Source organism: Apus apus, chromosome 13 (assembly GCF_020740795.1).
Source record: "Apus apus isolate bApuApu2 chromosome 13, bApuApu2.pri.cur, whole genome shotgun sequence".
Lineage (NCBI taxonomy): Eukaryota > Metazoa > Chordata > Aves > Apodiformes > Apodidae > Apus > Apus apus.
The window spans coordinates 18,426,339-18,446,283 of NC_067294.1; the positions used below are offsets into that span (position 1 = coordinate 18,426,339).

The 19,945-nt window shown below is 58.8% G+C and overlaps 2 protein-coding genes and 1 long non-coding RNA gene across 4 annotated transcripts; 2 read left to right on the forward strand and 1 right to left on the reverse strand.

The window, feature by feature from the left end:
- The first annotated feature begins 51 nt into the window (after positions 1-51).
- Positions 52-5,709, forward strand: LOC127389899 (histidine--tRNA ligase, cytoplasmic-like). 2 transcript variants are annotated; one of them, XM_051630898.1, is made up of 12 exons: positions 52-185; positions 293-412; positions 779-874; positions 1,513-1,638; positions 1,720-1,827; positions 1,971-2,069; positions 2,691-2,784; positions 2,888-3,015; positions 3,120-3,362; positions 4,123-4,239; positions 4,502-4,648; positions 4,875-5,709. In XM_051630898.1, exons 1-12 carry the CDS (start codon positions 66-68, stop codon positions 4,929-4,931), a joined length of 1,455 nt encoding a protein of 484 aa, XP_051486858.1. In that variant the 5' UTR covers positions 52-65; the 3' UTR covers positions 4,932-5,709. The 2 variants fall into 2 exon arrangements, with proteins under 2 accessions (XP_051486858.1, XP_051486859.1); XM_051630899.1 differs by lacking the exons at positions 779-874; positions 1,513-1,638.
- A 575-nt stretch (positions 5,710-6,284) lies between these two features.
- On the reverse strand, positions 6,285-6,955 carry LOC127389916 (uncharacterized). Its single transcript, XR_007890762.1, has 2 exons — positions 6,759-6,955; positions 6,285-6,660 (listed from the first exon to the last, which is right to left on the reverse strand). It is a non-coding gene; the product is annotated as an uncharacterized LOC127389916 (long non-coding RNA).
- A 129-nt stretch (positions 6,956-7,084) lies between these two features.
- Positions 7,085-19,748, forward strand: LOC127389897 (histidine--tRNA ligase, cytoplasmic-like). Its single transcript, XM_051630895.1, has 13 exons — positions 7,085-7,197; positions 7,819-7,908; positions 8,606-8,725; positions 8,880-8,975; positions 9,508-9,633; positions 11,840-11,947; positions 14,184-14,282; positions 15,102-15,195; positions 15,299-15,426; positions 15,531-15,773; positions 17,028-17,144; positions 18,204-18,350; positions 19,260-19,748. Exons 1-13 carry the CDS (start codon positions 7,123-7,125, stop codon positions 19,317-19,319), a joined length of 1,503 nt encoding a protein of 500 aa, XP_051486855.1. The 5' UTR covers positions 7,085-7,122; the 3' UTR covers positions 19,320-19,748.
- Positions 19,749-19,945: the final 197 nt, after the last annotated feature.

The window sequence follows — 19,945 nt, forward strand, 5'->3', positions numbered from 1 at the left end:
CCCGCGCCTAGAGCGCCGCCGCCCGGGCCTAGAGCGCCGCGCGGTCACGTGCCCGCGGTGCGGCCATGCTGGGGCCGCGCGGCGCCGCCGGGGCCTGGCGGGGCCTGCGGGGCCTGCTCTGCCCGCGGGCCCGGGCGGCGGGCGGGGCCGGCGGCTGGCGGGGCCCGCCGCTCAAGACGCCGAAGGTAACGGCGGGGAGCGGGACCCAGGGGTGACCGGGCGTCGTTTTCGTCCCGTCCCCCCCCCCCCCCCCCCCGCGCGCCGCTGATCCCCGCTTTCCGCCCCGGGCCAGGGCACGCGCGATCATCCCCCCGCCCACGTGGTGCTCCGCGACCGGCTCCTCGCCGCCGTGGTGGCCGTCTTCAAGCGGCACGGGGCGGCCGCCATCGACACCCCCGCGCTGGAGCTGCAGGTGAAGCGGCCGGACCCCCCTTCCCTCCCACCGGGGCCGTGGGACCCCCCCCCACCCCCCCGCTCCCCGGGGGGCTTTGGGTGCTGTGGGACCCCCCTCTGCGGGCTGGGGGCGTTGTGGGGTCCCCCCCCACTCCTGCGGGACTGAGGAGCGCCCCGTTTCCCCTGGGGGGGATCCTTCTTGGGGCCCCATTTTGTGGGGGGATGGGGACATGGACCCCCCTTCTGCCCTGGTTGGGAGGGGACTCAAGGGAGGAGTTTGTCACCCCCAGCCTGTGGGGCTGAGGAGGCTGGGCTGACCCCCCCCGGGGGTCCCTGCCCCCCAGAGCTGCCCGGGGTCCCTCACCAGCCTCTGGCCCCTCCCCAGGAGACGCTGATGGGGAAGTACGGGGAGGAGGTGAAGCTCATCTACCAGCTGCAGGACCAGGGCGGGGAGCTGCTGGCCCTGCGCTACGACCTGACTGTATCCTGCCTGTGGGGACATCTCGGGGACACCCTGCAGTCCTGGCCACCCCCACCTCTGAGGTCACCCTGCCCTGCCCCACCCGCAGGTCCTGTCGTGCTGGTGGGACCCACCGGACACCCTGGCTGGTCTGGTTGTCATTGGGGTGACCCCACAGACCACCCCATGGCCAGGACAGCAGCAGAACACTGTGGGTGCCCCAGTATGCCCCGCTGTACTGGTTTTGCCTCCTCCCAGTTACAGTCCCCACCTCAGTCCTGCCCATCCCACCTCCGTGGTGCCTCAGGAGTTGTTCAGAGAGCAGCAGTGTTTGCCACAGGGGTCCATCCTTGGCCTTCTCCCCCTGCAGAACACTCCCCCATAGCATCTCCAGGTCTGTGCTGCGTGTTAGATCCTCTCTGGTGGCACCATAAGAGGGTGAGGTGACTGAGTGAAAGTCTGTGTGCCTGAGGTGTCGACCTCCTGTGGTTCAGAAGAACGAGATGGAGCTGACCTGGTGCTAGAGGAGCTCAGCGTGGGTTGTACTCCCTGCAGATCAGGGAGGAGCAGCAGCGGTGAAGGGGGATGAGGAGCTTTGAGGTCCAGCTTTCCACAGCTCAGGGGTCTCCCCGTTCCCGTCCTTAACCCCACCCTCCCAGGTGCCCTTCGCTCGCTATCTGGCCATGAACAAGATCACCAACATGAAGCGCTACCACGTCGCCAAGGTCTACAGGAGGGACAACCCGGCCACCAGCAGGGGCCGCTACCGGGAGTTCTACCAGTGTGTGCGTGCGGGGGCTGCGGGGGCAGCTGGAGCTGGAGCCCCTCAGCCACGCCAACAGCTTCTGCCACTTCTTCACCCCCAGGACTTTGACATCGCTGGGCAGTTCGACCCCATGATTCCCGACGCCGAGTGCCTGAAGATCGTGCACGAGATCCTGAGCGACCTGCAGCTGGGGGACTTCCTCATTAAGGTGTGACTGGGGCTGGGGGGGTCTTCATATCTCGGTGCCTGCCCTTCCCAGGGGTTGAGGGAAGGCAGGAGGACACGCCAACGGTCTCGAGGGAGCAGTGGCAGCGGGGGGGTCTCCCCTGAGCTCCCTGTGCCTCTGCCCAGGTCAACGACCGACGGATCCTGAAGGGTGTGTTTGCTGCTTGTGGCATCCCAGAGAGCAAGTTCATCACCACCTGCTCCACGGTGGACAAGCTGGACAAGGCAAGGGTGGTGCTCATGGGGAGGTGGCTTCCAGGCTGGGGGGTGCCATGGCTGTTCCCACCATAATGAAGGTCTCAGCAGTGAAGCTGCTGGTGTTTGTAAAGGATTCAGGGAGCTCTTGGTCTGGGTAAGAGTAAAGCCAGGAGTTTCCAGTGGCATCTGATAGAAATTCCTGTGAGAAAGGAAGGTTGGAGTGTGGTGGGGATTGGTCTCTTCTCTAGTAGCAAGCAATGGAAGAAGTGGCCTCAAGTTGCATCTCAGGAGGTTTAGATTGGATATTAGAAGAAACTTCTTCACAGAAAGGCTCTTAAACACTGCACAGGCTGCCCAGGGAGGGGGTTGAATCACCATCCCTGGAGGAGTTCAGAAGCTGAGTAGATCTGGTGCTGACAGACATGGTTCAGCACTGGACTTGGCAGAGTTGGGTTAATGGTTGGTAGAGTTGGGTTATGGTTGGACTTCATGTTCTTAAAGGTCTTTTCCAACCAGGACAATTCCCAGATGGTTAGGGGTGGCAGGTTGGTGCCTGCCTGCACATCTAGTGGACACGTGGGCTGGTAGAGACACTGGGTGAGGAGAGTGTCCTGAGCAGTGTTCAGAGGTTCTCGTGTCCCCTCGCAGATGCCGTGGGAAGAGGTGAGGAGCGAGATGGTGGGAGAGAAGGGGCTGTCTCCTGAGGCTGCAGATCGCATCGGGGAGTACGTGCAGCTGCAGGGTGAGCAGGGGGTGCAGCCCTGGGCCTGCTCCTGCCAGCCCAGCACGGCCAGCCCGGGGGTGCCCGGCCCTGGCAGCCCTGAGGCAGCGGCTCCTTCCCACAGGCGGCCTGGGCCTGGTGGAGCGGCTGCTGCAGGACCCCAAGCTGTCCCAGAACAAGCTGGCCAAGGAGGGGCTGGGGGACATGAAGCTGCTGTTCGAGTACCTGGCGCTGTTTGGCATCACGGGGAAGGTGAGCAGGGCCGGGGGCCGGGGCGGGCGCTGCCCCCCTGGCCGGGCAGCCCGGGCCCCCTGCGAGCGCCCGGGGGGTGACGGGGCTTCCCTGCTGCCCCCCAGATCTCCTTCGACCTGAGCCTGGCGCGGGGCCTGGACTATTACACGGGGGTGATCTTTGAGGCTGTGCTGCTGCAGCAGGAGAACCAGCACGTGGAGGAGCCCGTCAGCATGGGGAGCGTGGCCGGGGGCGGCCGCTACGACGGGCTGGTGGGGATGTTTGATCCCAAGGGACGGAAGGTGCCCTGCGTGGGGGTCAGCATCGGGATCGAGCGGATCTTCTCCATCCTGGAGCAGAGAGTGAAGGTGGGTGCTGCAGGCAGGGCTTGGTGTGGGGAAGGAAGGGCTGTAGGATGTCATCTCTTTGCTGCAGAGCTCCACGGTGTTGGAGGGGAAGGGGTTTTGCAAGCGAGGTGGGTCCTCTCCTGCCTGAATCCCAGGGTTCACAGAAGACATCCCCTGTCTCTTTCAGCCTGTAGGATCTGTCAGGGGCAGCCAAGTGCAGCATTCCCTAGCAGATGCCAAGGAGGTGTCCAAGATGAGCCCTGAGCTCTAGTCCTGGCTCTGCAATTTGTGCCCCAGTCACTTGTCTGAAGATTCCTGTCCTGGGGACTGTGAAATGATGGATTTGTTAACAGCTCAGGCACCCGCTCTGCCACGAGCACCCCAGGGAAGCCTGTCAGGAAGTCCATTGCTCTGAGTCTGAACCAAATGCATATCAAGTGAGGCTGCTGCAACATGTTTTTACTTGAAGAATCAAAGGAGACAGGGGAAAGCTGTCCTGATCCCCCCTGGGAGGGAGGAAGGCAGGCCATGGTCCTCCAGGAACAGCAGCAGATGATGCAGCAGCGTGTCAGAGCACAGATCCTCTGGGGGGCTCATTAAACTCCCCCAGGCTCTGGTCTGGGCACCCTTTTTGCTGCTGAAAGGCTGACTTCCCTCAGTCACCTTCACGGAATGGTGGTGGCTGGCTGGTTTTGGGGAGATTAGAAGGTGAGGAGAGATGAGCTGCAGTTGTGGGTCCCCTCAGGGCAGGTCACTCCCACAAGTGTGTCCAACCCCACAGGCTTCTGGGGAGAAAGTTCGGACGACTGAGACAGAGGTGCTGGTGGCTACACCTCAGAAACACTTGCTGGCTGCAAGACTGAAGCTCATCTCTGAGCTGTGGGATGCAGGGATCAAGGTAAAGATGTGGGCTTGGTACAGGGGAGGGAGGGAATATCTGAAGGGAGCTGTAGCACAGCACGGCCAACCCCAGAAGCTGCCTGTCTCTTCAAGACCTGAGCCTGTTGGAGATCCCTCAGGCAGAGAAGAAGAGCCAAGAGCACTAAAGGCAGCTGCTTGGTGCAGGAGTCATGAGGCAGAGCTTTCTGTGGAGTTTTGGCTCTGGCTGTTTTGCTCCAGGATCTTTGCATTAATGATTGTCTGTCTCCCCTCCCTCCCAGGCAGAGATGCTGTACAAGAAGGACCCGAAGCTGCTGAAGCAGCTGCAATATTGTGAGGACACGGGGATCCCCCTCGCTGCCATTGTTGGGGAGCAGGAGCTGATGGACGGGGTGGTCAAGCTGCGAGACGTCGCAACGAGAGAGGAGGTGAGAATGCCTTTTTCCAGCAGGTTTCCAAAGCACTTCCGAAATCTAGGGATTCCTGAAAGGCCCTGGGTTTTCCCTCAGAGATGGTGTTCCTCTGGGGAGCAGGGATCTGCTGGGTACCTGCTCCAGAAAGCCAACACAGACTGCGTCGGTGTCCACAGCAAGTCCATGAGGGACCAGATTGAGCCCCTCTCTGCTGCCACCTCCTCCTCTCACTTGCTTTTAGGTTGACATCCCGAGGGAAAAGCTGATTGATGAGATCAGAAGGCGTCTGGAGCCCTAGGACATCTCTGGCTAGAGCTGCTGTGCCACAGGAACCCTCCAGCCAGGAGCCATTTGCTTCCCATGGAAGTCTGGTCACCATCCACTGGCTGGGCCGAGGCAGTGTCAGCACCAGGCATCTGCTTGGGATGGAGCAAGGGGAATTAAAAGCTGGGGACAGTGCAGTCACTGAGCTAACCACCAGGAGTTCATCCACCTGGTGAGCTGCTCTGAGGGATGGTCAGTAACTGCAGAGCCATGTCCAGGCTGGAGGTGGCACGGGCACAGATGGACATGGGGCAGCTCAAGCAGGACCAGGCTGAGCTCCAGCATCGGGGTGGGGAACTGAGGTGTGCTGAGCACCCACAGGCTCAGAATATAGGGAGAGGGTGGCAGGGGGAGGCCACCCCTGCCCCTCCAAGGGCTGCAAGGGGCAGCCTCAGCCTGCAGCTGGGCTCTGCCACCGTGGGTGGGGCTGGATGAGCCTGGGCTCTGCCACCAGCCTGGGGGGTATGTGGGGGCCCCCTCAGGGAGGCACACAGGCAGGCTCCCTCTGGGGCAAGCCTGGAGGAGCTCCATTTTTATGTATTTGTGGTGGGTTGACATTGGCTGGACAGCAGGTGCCCAGCAAAGCCACTGGACAGGAGAGAGAAAATGTAACAGAAGACTCATGGGTTGAGATCTGATCACTTGGCAATTGCTGTCACAGGCAGAAGAGGCTCAACCTGGGGAAATCAGTTTAATTTCTTGCCAATGAAATCAGAGAAGGGTAATGAGAAATAAAACCACATCTTAAAACACCTTCCTCCACCCCTCCCTTCTTCCCAGGCTCAACTTCACTCCCAAATTCTCTACCCCTTGCTCCCCGTGGGGGGTCGCAGTCAGTTCATCCCGCGTTCCTGTCCCTCCTTCCTCCGGGAGGAGCACTCTCACTGTCCCTGCAGCCTGGGTTCCTCCCTGGAGGGGCACTCCAACACCTCCACGGGGAGTCCTTCCCACGGGCTGCAGTTCTTCAGGAGCAGGTCCCTTCCATGGGCTGCAGGTCCCCAGGAACAGGCTGCTCCAGCGTGGGTCCCCCATGAGGTCCTGCTGCCTGCTCCAGGGTGGAATTCCCACCAGGTCCCAGCCTCCCTCAGGCACCCCCCCGCTGTGCTGCGGGTGCGGGTGGGGATCTCTGCACCTGGAGACCCTCCTCACTGCCCCTGCTGGCTGCAGAGCTGTTTCTCACGTTGTTTCTCTTCCTGCCCATTCCCACTGAAACGAAAATTGGGAGCTTCCAAACCCCCCTGCTTTCTAACACTCCTCACCGACGTGGGAGGCTGGTGGGGCTGGGTGAGGATTCCCAGATCAAGACCCAATAACAACAAACAAGCTGTTGTTGAGCAGGGGTTCTTTATGGCAGCACTGGGGATTCTCCACCATGAGTGCTTCGAGGAGTCAAGTGAAACACCCCGACTAATACACACCAAAACCAGGCATATTCAGTTCCATGTCAGTGAGTCCCCAGAATTCTTCTACATAGTCATTTTATTTCCTGCAATTGGCTGTCTTTGTGATGATGTGTGCTCGAGGGTCTCCTGTGGGGGTCTTTGTTGACTCCAGTCCTTTGTTGCCTTTGTCCTGGTGTCCCCTCCTGGCCCTGTCCCCAGCCTCCCGCAGGTGGGTTGCCCAGGTGGGTTGCCCAGGTGGGTCAGAACCCACATAACTGGTCTGTAGGAGCCACAGGGTCTTAGGAGAGTTGTTATCCCAGCCTGCAGGATGCTTGGCATCACTGACCGACAGTTTCACAAAGCACCTTGTTTTAAAAGCAACCCCTAGCACAGCAAACCCATCACTTCAGTAAACTCACCGGGCTGTACCTCCGCGGGGCTCGCTCCCGCTGCCCGGCCGCCGCTCCCCTCCTCCCGCCAACGCGCGGGGCCGCCCTGGCGCGGCTGCCATCGGCCCCGGGGCCTGAGGGAACCTTCTGGCAGCCCCTCCTGCCCCAGCCGGGCCGCGCGAACCCGACGCGTCGTGAAACAAGAACGAACCGCCCCAAAAAAAACACCGGAGAGGAGGCTCCGTCGGGGGAGCGCAGCGCGCATGCGCGGAGCCGGGGGGGGGGGGGCCGCGCACACACACAGCGCATGCGCGGAGCCGCGGGGGAGGGGGGGGAGGGGGTGTGTGGTCAGGTAGCGCATGCGCGGAGCCGGGCGGGCCTGGCGGAGGCGGCGATGGCGGAGGCCGCGGTGCGGGCCCAGGCCGAGGCCGTGCGGAGGCTGAAGCAGGAGCAGGCCCATCCCGACCAGGTGTGTGTGTGTTGGGGGGGGTCCCGGGGCTCGCCCGGGGGGGCTGGGAAGGGGCCTGGCGGAGCTGCGGGGAGTGGGAGCGGGGGAGGGGGCTGGGGCAGCGGGAGGGTTGGGGGGGGGGTGCTGGGGGGGCTGGGTTGAAGCTGGGGGGCTTGCTGGGCATCGTGCTGGTGCTGTGGGGAACTGGGGGTGCCGGAGGGATGTTGTGCAGGACGGGAGCGCTGGGCTGGGCTGGGGGTTCCTGAGGCGGGGATGCGAGGGAGGCTGGGAGCGGGAACTGGGGATACTGGTGTTAGACTGGGGAGGAGGATGTTCGGGTGGTGTTAGAGCTGGGAGGGGGGTGCTGGGGGCTGCCGATGCTGGGGTGCAGGTAGGAGGAGCTGGTGGTGGGAGGTCTGGGGGGGCAGGTGCTGAGGGTAATGGAGGGTCTGAGGGTCAGAGAATGGAGGGGTGTTGAGGGTGCTTGTTGCAGGAGCAGGGAGTACCCCTGCGGTTACTGGGGGAGACTGGGAATAGCAGATGCATTGCAGCTGAGGGGTCTGGGTGTACTGGGAATGCTGAGGCTGAAGGCATGGAGGAGGCCTGTGGGTCGAGCTTGAGCTCCCTCCTTGTTCTCTCCAGATTGCAAAGGAGGTGGCGAAGCTGCTGGAGATGAAGGCACAGCTGGGGGGAGATGAGGGGAAGCAGAAGTTTGTGCTCAAGACCCCGAAGGTAACTTCCCCAGCACACACACTTGTGTGCAGAGTCTCAGCAAAAGAGCTGGAAACATCTCTGACAGCATCTGACACATCCCCAACTGACTTAAAGACCTTCTGGTGCTTTTGTGACAAGGCAGCCACTCGCTGGTGTGGTCAGGAGATCAGATTCCCTTTTGTTTAAGTTTTATTGTAGCTGCCTGGCACGAGAGGTCTCCTGTCTGTTTGGGTTGCACTATTTGAAGTCAGGTTATGAATCCCAATGAGTTCAGGGTTAGGACTCTTCAGCTCTTGTAGCACTGCCCACAGGTGTTGGCTCTCAAGGATCCTCAAACTGCTCCAGTTCCCTCTTAGCCTGGAGGGAGCTGAGGAAGCTGCTGGTAGGTTGGGTGAGCACAAAGTGCTGTGAAGTGCAGCTCTGCTGGCGTGAGGCTGGTTGTGAGGGAGCTGCCAAGCACACACCAGCCAGAGAAACCCCGTGGCAGGCTGTGTGAGGGGAGCAGAGCCCTGGGACAGGCTGCCTTGACAGGTTGTGGAGTCTGCTTCTCTGGAGACATTCCCAGCCTGTCTGGACCCTGCTCCAGCAGAGCGTTGGGCGAGATGATCTCCAGGGGTCCCTTCCAAACCCCAACACGACTCATTGCCTCTCACATCTCTCTCCCCTGCGCGCCCCTAACCCAGCGCGTCCTTTGCTCTTCCTTCTCCCGCCCCAGGGCACCCGGGACTACGGCCCCAAGCAGATGGCCATTCGGGAGAGGGTCTTCAGCACCATCATCAGCTGCTTCAGGCGCCACGGGGCAGAAGTCATCGACACCCCCGTGTTCGAGCTGAAGGTGGGCGAGGACACGGCGAGCTGGCTGAGCTGATGCAGCTGAAAGCCACGTGTGGAGGGCTGAGCTCCCTTCTCCCACCTGCTCTGTTCCTGTGTACTCTGGGGCTGCTCCCCTGTCACTGAAGGTGCTTTGCTCCTCTGTCCTTTTGTTGTAGGAGACGCTGACAGGGAAATATGGCGAAGACTCAAAGCTCATCTATGATCTGAAGGATCAAGGGGGAGAGCTGCTGTCCCTGCGCTATGACCTGACAGTATCCTGCACAGCCAGCCCTGAGGGGTCTTGTCACCTTTGCCACCCTCCTTCTGGGGCAGCACTGTCCAGAGGGCGAGGGAGGAGCAGGGAGGGCACAAGCAGTGTGGTTCAGTGGATGCAGAACCTTTGCTCAGATATTTACTGCCCCTTGTTTCTGTTTGGTGAAGCAACCTTTGTGCGTGGAGGTGAGGAAGGTCTGTGGCATGTGGGGTTCCTCCTGCAGCAGGGTCCCCAGACCAGGCTGCTGTTGTGGCACACAGCCCACGGGAGACTGAGACCCAGCCAGAGGTGGTGCTGGGAGATGCCTGTGGGGACCCTTCATGGCAGCACGTGTGGGCTGGGTCTGGGATGGCTGTGGAGACCTTGGGCAGCTGCAGCAAGTCCAGCTGTCTCCGCAGTTGCTGTGCCCCGGGGGTGTGCGCCACAGCGTGCTGGCTGCTGGGGAGATGGTGAGGACCCAGCGCTGCCTGTGCCTGGCAGCTTGGTGGGGTGAACCCTCCCCGTTCCCATCCTTAACCCCACCATCCCAGGTGCCCTTCGCTCGCTATCTGGCCATGAGCAAGATCACCAACATGAAGCGCTACCACATCGCCAAGGTCTACAGGAGGGACAACCCGGCCATGACCAGAGGTCGCTACCGGGAGTTCTACCAGTGTGTGAGTCTGGCCCTGGGCAGGGGCACTGCTGGGTGGCTGGGCAGTGCTGGTGGGGACCTAGGTCTTTCAAAACCCAGGCCCCAAGGCAGTGTTACCCTGTGGCTGTGGAAATCTCAGGAGATCTGCTGATGTTCTCCCTCATGTGCCCTTACGGGTGTGAAGAACTGCTTGAGAGTGAGGGTGATGGCACAGGGTGCTTGGGTAGAGGGAGCACAGTCCCCAGCTACCCCAGGTGACTCCACCTGCCTGGCACGGTGCAGGAGGGCAGCTCCTTGCTCCATCCCACGGTGGTGGAGGGGAAGAGTTCCCTTCTCATCCCAAATCAGGCAGCAGTTGAGCTCCTGGCTGTGTTAGCAGGACCCATGAACCAGGCTGGTTGGTGGCTCAGCCTCAGCAGATGCTACTTCTGCCCTGTGCCCTCTAACTCTTTACTTCAAAGGACAGGAAAAACCTGGAGGCCAAATTACAGAGCAGGCAAGAAAGCAATTTCCTTGTTGGCTTTCTCAGATGAGTGTGGTAGCCCCGAGGAATGACTTTGTTCCACTGTCCTAGTGCAGTCCCCAGGGCTCATACTGCAAACAAACTTCTGTTTGAGAGTATTCCTGTGTCACTGTACAACTCCCAGGGAGACCTTCCAGCTCCAGCCTGGTGAACTCCCATTTCCAGGCAGCTTCTAGTCTTTGCTGCTGTCTCATCTGAAAGATGGGCCCAAGATCTCACTCCTAGGATAGTTAGAAACAGTTTTCTAGTGTCCAAGTGAATCTTACTTGTGGCTCATAATTTACTTCCTATGCCAGTATTTGTCATTCCTTGAGATGGATTCTTCCCCCCTTCCCAGATAAATATTTGGGAAATTATTAGGGAAATCTTTCCTCAGGCCACATAAATAGCCTTCCCTCTCTGGAAATTCTTTGCTGCTTTGCTCAGCCCAGTAGCTTTTTCTGCATCTTTTCTTACAGGTAATTCACCAGCCCTTGGGTGGGGTATTTTTCAGTGAGATTTTCACCTGTGCCATGTACAGTGGTAGTGGCACTTCCTTGGCTGTGCCAAACCCTGCCCAACTTCCACAGGGATTGCATCAGCCTGTCTTGTGCTCAGCAGATAAGGCAGTGACTGGTGTGATCTCATCTGATGTGATCTCATCTCTTTCCTCCTCCACGGCCCCAGTTTATTTTGGAAGCTTGGTGAAGCCAGGTTGGAATTTACCCACTTAATTACAATTATTCTTGTACTCAGAATCTCATTGAAGGCTTTGCATTTGGGGATTCACAAATGGGAGTTAAAGAAGAGGTCTCTTGCTTCTGTGTTTTATTTCTCTCTGAACACTGATGATGGGCTTTAGTTCTACATGACAGTTCATCTGGTGATCTCTGGTGGAGACCCCTCAGGCTTTCTGATTTCTTTTTCTGTTTCAGCAGTTGAAACTTTGATTTTACCTCAGTTGAGATCACTTCTTTTGTCTTCTTCCCTGATTGGCATGTGTATTATAAAAAGAGCATCCTAAGAATCAAGGCAAATCACTTGGCATTTAGATCCTACCAAAGAAGTCCTGTTCTCTTCCCCTTCCTTTGTTCTGCTTATTTGCTGCTGCTGATTGCTCTGCTGTCCCCTTTTTGTTGTTTTTCAAGGGTCTCTGTCTCCAAGTGCATCAGGCAGCAACCTGCTGTGTCAGAGGCAGGGAGCAGGTCACACCTCCAGCAGCAGAAAGCAGGGAAGAGCAGGATGGCTTCTCCCAGCCTGTTCACTGGCCCCGACACAGAAACTTTGCAGTGCAGGGGAGGGGAGAGTCCTGCTGAGCCCCCTTCAGAGAGGGTCACAGCCCACACCCTGTCCCTTTGGGATCCTGTTGGCCAGGACTAGTGCCTCCTTACCTCCCATTCCTGCTGCTTTTTGTGAGCAAAGTGCTGCTGACAGCTGAGCTGCCCTGTTGCAGCCCCCCCCCAGCCCTGCTGCAGCCCCCCCCCCCGCCCTGCTGCAGCCCCCCCCCAGCCCTGCTGCAGCCCCCCCCAGCCCTGCTGCAGCCCCCCCCAGCCCTGCTGCAGCCCCCCCCAGCCCTGTTGCAGCCCCCCCCAGCCCTGCTGCAGCCCCCCCCAGCCCTGTTGCAGCCCCCCCAGCCCTGCTGCAGCCCCCCCCAGCCCTGCTGCAGCCCCCCCCCAGCCCTGCTGCAGCCCCCCCAGCCCTGCTCACTGCCCTTCTTCACCCCCAGGACTTTGACATCGCCGGGCAGTTCGACCCCATGATTCCCGACGCCGAGTGCCTGAAGATCGTGCACGAGATCCTGAGCGACCTGCAGCTGGGGGACTTCCTCATTAAGGTGAGGCCAGGAGGGTTTCTCTGTGCCACCCTGGGAAGCCCTGCTGGCTGTTCCTGTGGCTTCAGGCAGCAGCACCTGGTCCTGCTCTTAACCAAGGCCTAATCCAGAAGTTCATCCCACCACTCTGCTTCCTCGTGGTGCAGATGGCAAAAGGCTGGACCTCAGGTCAGACTTGCCTTCAGCTGGGAGTGCCAGGAGGTCTCCTGAGGCCCAAGTTAAGGTATCTTAAATTGGTTCAAATGCATTATCTTAAAAATAGGACAAAGAACAGAATTTTCAAGATGCTGAAGTTCCTGAAAAAGATACTTCTGGTTTATGTTAAAATGCTGATTCTAAATGATGAAGGTGCAACTGGTGATTGTTATTCCAAGTCTGTGTGGGTCTAACTCTGAAAGTAGGTGGGCAAGTACTGAAGGGGCTACAGGAAAGCTGGGGAGGGGCTTTTGATCAGGGCTTGTAGTGAGAGGACAAGGGGGGATGGATTATAACTGGAAGAGGGGAGATTTAGGTGAGACATGAGGAAGAAATTCTTTGCTGTGAGGATGGTGAGACCCTGGCCCAGGTTGCCCAGGGAAGCTGTGGCTGCCCCATCCCTGGAAGTGTTGAAGGGCAGGTTGGATGGGGCTTGGAGCAACCTGGTCTGGTGGGAGGTGTCCCTGCCCATGCAGGGGGGTTGGAACTGGATGATCTTTAAGGTCCCTTCCAGCCCAAACCGTTCCATGATTCTTTAAGTCCTGATGCATTGCCCAAATTCAAAGCCTCTGACTTGCAGATAATCTCAGATATAGTCATTTAGCTGATTTTTAGCTAATAAAGTGCTCCTTCACTCTGTCCCAACTGCTGCTCCATTTTCAAGGGGCACACAAGAAAGTGAAAGGGCTGGTTTGTAAATGCAGCCACAGGGTTTTATCCCACCTGCTGCAAGGAATTGGCAAGAATCCCACTGGATGTGGAAGAGAGAAGGAAAAACTGCAAAAGCTGAAGCTCCAGATAAAGTGTTCTCCTTGAGAACTCATTCTGGGTGTTGTGTAAAATGATGGTGTTTATCTGCTGTGGTTAATTAGGTTCTGTCTGGCACTGACCAGAGTCCCCTGCACACCAGCTGACTTAATGGGGTGACTGTCACCTTCACAGTAAAACACAGGCTTGCCCTTGTCAAAGCTCCTGGTGCCCCCTTAGCAGGGACACCTTCTCAGTGTGTGTGCTGCTCTGCACACTCCTGCCTTCCCACCATGCCCTTCCTGGGGCTGAGGCCTCTTCCAGAAGAAGAATCGTGTCCTGCTGCAGGTTGAACTTGCTGTTTGCTTCGAAGCCTCTGTTATCTTGGTGTGGCAGCAGATGGTGCTGGGTGTGTGGGTTGGGTGGGATGGGGAGGGGTGCACAGCAGTCGGAGAGCAGTGGGTGGGAGTGCCTGGTGTGCAGGAGGGTGGTGGGACCTCAGAGAGACGTTGGTGGGCTCTGCAGTGCAGGCTGGGTGCTGAGCTCCTGCCTGGTTACCTGCCCCTGGGATGAGCTGCAGGGCCGTGCACAGGAGCTGCCTGTCCAGCTCCTGCCTGTTGGGGTGCTGAGAGCAGATGCCTGGGAGGATGAGAAGGCACCACTGCAATGGGCAACAGCAGAGTAACCTGCTGAAGTTGTTCTGTGAGCCACTGGTTGATGTTGCTGGAGGATGACAGGCACCCGAGCAGTCTTTTTTTCTGTTTAGTTTAATCATAGATGTTCTCACTAACCATGGAAGTGTTGAACCCAGCTCAGGCTTTGGCCTCAATTACCTACTATTACAGAGCATGGTTCACTTTGGAATTCACTGTGCTATTAAAAAATCCCCAACAAATAAATCTTTAGGGAGGAGGTTTTAAGATGATCAGATGTCCCTGTGTTCTTACGCTGGGTAGCACACTGGATTAATCTCCTTAGTCCATGGTTTCTTCCTGAGCTATTTTCACATGTCCAGTTCAGAGGACTCACGGCCCCCCTTGGTTATTCTTCTCTGTTGATGGAGGTGTCTGGCTGGAGGAGGGTGTGGTGGCTCTTCCCAGGCTTGGCAGGAGTCAGTCCTGGCTGACCTGCTGTGGGCAGAGGGGCAGCTTGGCTCCCCGGCCGTGGGGAAGGGAGGAACTGCAGGCAGCAAGAGATCTTGGCAGACACTAGTTCTCTCCTGTGCTTAGAGAAGAAAGTGGACAGAGCTGGAGCACCTGTTGAGGTGGTGGTGAATGACTTGCTCTCTCTCTGCCAGGTCAACGATCGGCGCATCCTGGATGGGATGTTTGCAGTGTGTGGGGTCCCAGACAGCAAGTTCCGAACCATCTGCTCCAGTGTGGACAAGCTGGACAAGGTAGGGCTGGAGCCCCAGGCGGCAGCTGCCACTGCTGGGGTGGCAGTGAGTCTGTGTCCCCTGGGGCTGCTCTTAGCACAGGCCAGGAGAACTGGCTGGAAAACGCTGGGCAACATGGAGTTGTTCTTGTTCCAGCCTTTCTCTGGAGGGGAGGCACACAGGGCTTGGCGGTCAGACGGGAAAACTGGGCGCTGTGCTTTCCTCTCCAGTATTTTGGGGCTGCGTGTGTGTGGAAAAGCAATAGGAGGGGAGGACTGGGCTATTTGGGAATGGGATCGTTCTCTTTTTTTTCATGCTGAAATGCTGTGATTTCTGTTAGTGCAGCTCGATGGGACCAGGACTGGTTCTCTTTGACCCCTTGGTCGGGGGAAAGCTGCAGCGTGTTCTGCTTCCACTGGGATCATGCACAGCCCAGCCACCTCCTCACACCTTTCCAGGTGGTGGGCATGACCAGCAGCACTTTCTTGACTGGTGTTGATGTCTAATGACCTTACCAGGGAAACCACAGCAGACAGACCTCTCTCAGAGCTGGTGCTTTTACAGTACCAGGGTTGGATTTCTGGCCAGAAACCAAAACCAAAGTATCCACACTGGGACTGCAAGTATTGGGCAGCTTTGCTGACTGCTAGGCTGGGATACAAAGAGACTGCACAGGGAGACAAGAAATGGAGTTAGGACCAATGAACGTGCTGTGCTAGCACTTCATCTGCTGCTTCTCTCATGCACCTAAATAACCACGCTGACCCTACTGGGGTTAAAGATCTGTTGAGGGCACATGTGTCCTGAGCAGCGTTCAGAGGTTCTCGTGTCCCCTCGCAGATGCCGTGGGAAGAGGTGAGGAGCGAGATGGTGGGAGAGAAGGGGCTGTCTCCTGAGGCTGCAGATCGCATCGGGGAGTACGTGCAGCTGCAGGGTGAGCAGGGGGTGCAGCCCTGGGCCTGCTCCTGCCAGCCCAGCACGGCCAGCCCGGGGGTGCCCGGCCCTGGCAGCCCTGAGGCAGCGGCTCCTTCCCACAGGCGGCCTGGGCCTGGTGGAGCGGCTGCTGCAGGACCCCAAGCTGTCCCAGAACAAGCTGGCCAAGGAGGGGCTGGGGGACATGAAGCTGCTGTTCGAGTACCTGGCGCTGTTTGGCATCACGGGGAAGGTGAGCAGGGCCGGGGGCCGGGGCGGGCGCTGCCCCCCTGGCCGGGCAGCCCGGGCCCCCTGCGAGCGCCCGGGGGGTGACGGGGCTTCCCTGCTGCCCCCCAGATCTCCTTCGACCTGAGCCTGGCGCGGGGCCTGGACTATTACACGGGGGTGATCTTTGAGGCTGTGCTGCTGCAGCAGGAGAACCAGCACGTGGAGGAGCCCGTCAGCGTGGGGAGCGTGGCCGGGGGCGGCCGCTACGACGGGCTGGTGGGGATGTTTGATCCCAAGGGACGGAAGGTGCCCTGCGTGGGGGTCAGCATCGGGATCGAGCGGATCTTCTCCATCCTGGAGCAGAAAGTGGAGGTGGGTGCCTTTGGAGCTGTGCTAAGTGCAGGGAAAGAGCAAGGCTTTGCATCTTCCCCAGTCCCGCAGGTGCTGAAGTGAGTTTTGCTTGCTGCAGTCTTTGGTGGAGAAGCCAGCCAGGGCTCTGTGCCCTGCAGCAGGAGTTACAGCCAGGACATCTCCAGTTTTCTCTGGACTGGGAGATGATCTCGGGGGCTCCCAATGGAGACAAAACCCCTCTTCCAGCAGCCTTCAGGCATGGCTTGTTCAGCTGCAGCTGGAGGGGGCACTTTAATCCTTTGCAGCACCAGGGACGTGATGCCTCAGTGTTTTCCTCTGTGCTGGGCACCTGTGAGAGCTGGGCAGGGTGGCACTGCCCTGCAGGGCTGGCAGGGAGGTGACAACCCCACACATCTGCTTGTCCTGCCCAAGCACTGCAGAGAGCAGACAGGGGTGAGGTGTACCAGGGCAGGGAGCAACATGCCTCTGGGGAAGTTCCTTTCCTCCTGTTGCCCCTCCACAGAGCTGCTGTACTGAGGTGCTGTCCTCCCTCCCAGTCAATGGGTTTTGGGTTGGTCTTTACAAGCTCCCAAACCACTGCTGCACACTCCCCTCCCTAGAGGTCAGTTGTGGGGACTTCACTCCTGGCAGCCAGATACAGCCAGCATTTCTAAGTGGGAGCTGATTTCTTCCCCCACCACCTTGAGTCCTGACCAGGTCTGTTCCTTTGCAGGTGACCTTTTCAAGGCTTCTCCCTTCAGCAAAAGCAGCAGCAGGAAAATGCCATTTTTATCCAGCATCTGCCACGGGAGCAGGTGGCTCCTGGCAGCACTGGAGCATCTCAGCTCCCTGCTGTTAACCTTACCCACAGTGACCAGCCCAGCTGCAGAGCAGGCAGCTGCCTCTGTCCAGCTTCTGCCAGGCTTGCTGCTCCTGTCCTGCTTGGAGTGGATCTCTGGGAGGCCCTTGGGTGTGGAGGGGGAGGCTCTAGGCAGAACCTGGCAGGGAAACTGTTCATTCTCAGCATATCCTCCAGTCTGTGCCCACCTGCAGTGCAGGATGGACACTGGCTTAAGTCCTCATTGTGGAACAACCAGAGAAGATGAGGTTCAGCTCCAGGGTGGGGTCTGTGGGGCCTCCCTGACTCCCCTGTATTTGTGCTGTTCACCCCACTGAGCTTGATCCTCTTCACGACTAAACTGATGGGCTTGACTTACAGGGTTTTGGATGGCTCTGTAAGCCCATGGCACCTTTTGAGTCTTGTCCCCTTTCTAGGCCTCTGAGGAAAAGATCAGGACAACAGAGACACAGGTGCTGGTGGCCTCTGCCCAAAAGAAGCTCCTTGAAGAGCGGCTGAAGCTCATCGCCGAGCTGTGGGATGCTGGAATCAAGGTATGACCAGGTGATGGCAGAGCTGCCTGCTCTGCTCTCTGTGCCAGGAATGGACCAGATCTGGCTTTGCTTTGGGAGGAAGGAGAAGGTGGGCAGCAGACTGCCTTCCTGAATGGAGCCTGCTGCTTCTCAGTGTCCTGAATCGAGTGTTCTCCAGGGGCTGGGCAGCACATCTTGCCTAGCTCTGTAACAGTGTGGGGGCTGCTCTGTGTCTGCTAGCTCAGGATGGATTCCCAAAGCAGGTGTGGCAGTGGGATACCATGATGCTTCCACCAAAAAGCAGAATAAACCACGGAGCCTTGCAGGGAAGAGCAAGTGGGGCCAGGGAGGAGACCAGACTGTCCTCTGCTGGCTGCTGTGGGCAGCCTCCTGGGAGCAGAGGAGAAGGCCTGGGTGCTCTGTGGGGCTGCTGGCCCTGCAGGGGCACCACAGGTGACAGCCCTGGTCTGACATGGAGTGGAGCTCATGGCCCGGTGCTCTCCAGAGTGAGCAGTGTGTGAGCACCTTGTCAGCAGCAGCACCTGGGGATGGAGTGGCCCAGGTTTAGGAGATGTGGGCCTGGCTGTGGTTCTTTCCTCCTGCCCCTTGGCCCCCAGTGCAGCCAGCTGGGCTGTGGGACCCCACCCATGGGCAGTGATGATGTTAGCTCTCCTGTGAACCTGCCCCGTAAGGAATTGTGCAGTAGGGGGGAAGAAATTTGAGGAACCTACAGTTTGCAGGTTTGGTTTTGTAAAATAACGTGATAAGAAGAGGAATATATGATAACAGGGAACAGGTTGCCTAGAGAAGCTGTGGCTGCCCCATCCTTGGAAGTGTTGAAGGGCAGGTTGGATGGGGCTTGGAGCAGCCTGGGCTGGTGGGAGGTGTCCCTGCAAGGGGGTTGGAACCGGGTGATCTTTAAGGTCCCTTCTAACCCAAACCCAAGCCTTCTCCATGAGCCCATCTCCCCCATCCTCAGCAGACAGCAGTGAGCAGGCTGGCCCAGCAGTGCCTGGTTGAGAGGCTGTTGGTGAAATAGACCAGCTGTGATGGTGCTGTGGTGCTCTGGTTCTCTTCCAGGCAGAAGTGCTGTACAAGAAGAACCCCAAGCTGCTGAACCAGCTGCAGTACTGTGAGGACACAGGCATCCCGCTTGTGGCCATTGTGGGCGAGCAGGAGCTCAAGGATGGAGTGGTCAAGCTGCGGGTCGTGGCAACCAGAGAAGAGGTGAGGCCTGTGGCAGCCCAGTGTGAGGGGGCCACTCCTTGACCCTTTGTCCCAGCTCTCCAGACCCATCCAGACCCTGCTCTGCAGCAGTGGTTGCACACTGCGAGGTGGCTTTGCTGCCCCACCTTGTGAGTGTAGTGCCCAAGGGGGAGATCAGAGAAGTAAGGTCCTACCACCTGATGTGAAAAGCCTCCAAGGTGTAACAGAGCTGCAGAAGGTGTGGTGGGGGAAGGCTCTCTACATGCAGCAGGCTGGGTAGGGGTGGACCTTTGCAGACTGGGTGAGGTGAGTTTCCTCAGCCCCCTTGACCTCATGTGGAGCACATGCCCCATTGTCAGTTGGCCACCAAGCCTCTTCTAACAGGTTCTCAGCATTTTATACATTGATCATTAGATCTTTTCAAGCAGTGGTCTCTCGGGGACTTCTGCAACACCTCACATTCCAGTTCCTCGCCCTGTGCACTGTTGTCTGCAGCTCTGTAGAATTTCCTCATTGTGTGGCCTCCTTGAACTCCCAGCTATTCCTCAGTTCAGGAGCCTGGACCATAGAGGGGTGATTCAGTGGGTTGTGTGGCTGCTTGTGCTTCCTGTCCAGGCCATGGGACCAGTGCTTAGAGTCCTGGAGGTGCCCTCTTGGAATAAGTGGGACCAGTGCTGATCGGTGCACTGGTCTTGGCTTCAGAACCAGTAGGAAGGAGCGAGAGGAGCTGTTGGGCAGGAAAGGTCTCAGCAGGGCTGCAGGCAGGTGCTTGCTCTCAGCTGTGCCTGGGCTGCATCCCGCTCCATCCCCACGCAGGGACTGGTGCCAGCACCAGGGTGTGGTGGGGCCATCCCTCTGGCACCAGAGAAGGTCACCACACATCAAGCTGCTCGTGTTGTATTGAAGCAACTTTGTTCTCCCCCCGTCTAGGTCAACGTGCCCAGGGAGAGCCTGGTTGAGGAGATCAGGAAGCGGACGAGCCAGCCGTGACCCCCTTCCAGACACATCCACGGGTTGTTGGATGTTGGCTGACACATTTCCTCCTGGAAATGCCTTTCCCAGCCCACGTGGCAGCCGTGTGGGGCCGGGGGGCCTTCCAAAGCTGTATTTATTCTTCTCGTGTGCCCTCCCTTTCCCGGCGGCAGCAGAGGCTGCACCAGCTCCTGCCCCGTGCCCTGGCCCCCGAGCGTGGGGCTGGGAAGATGTTTTGCCAAGTGGCTCTGGGGCCCTGTGCCCTCCCACCGGCCCTGGCTGCGGTGACACGAGGAGCCCCCGTGCTGGCACCAGCCCCCTGGGCCTTGGCTGCAGCTTCTCCTTCCCCTCGCTCTGAATAAACATCCCATCCCTCTCCTCTGGCTGCAGGGATGTGACCATATCCCGAGCGGAATGTAAAGGCCGTAATAAATCCGTCTGTCCCTCTCCGTGCCTCCTGTCCCCTCCTTCCCCTCCTGGGCCGAGCTTTGTTCGCCTGGAAATGTCCCCGGGGATGTTCCACCAGGAGCCCTTCTCCCTGCTTCTCTCTGCATCCCGCGGGGGTCTGGGCGGTCCCCGTTCCCAGCTCCCATCGCTGCTGCCCCACGCATCCCGCCCAGTTTCCTGCTCCAGACCAGGTTGGT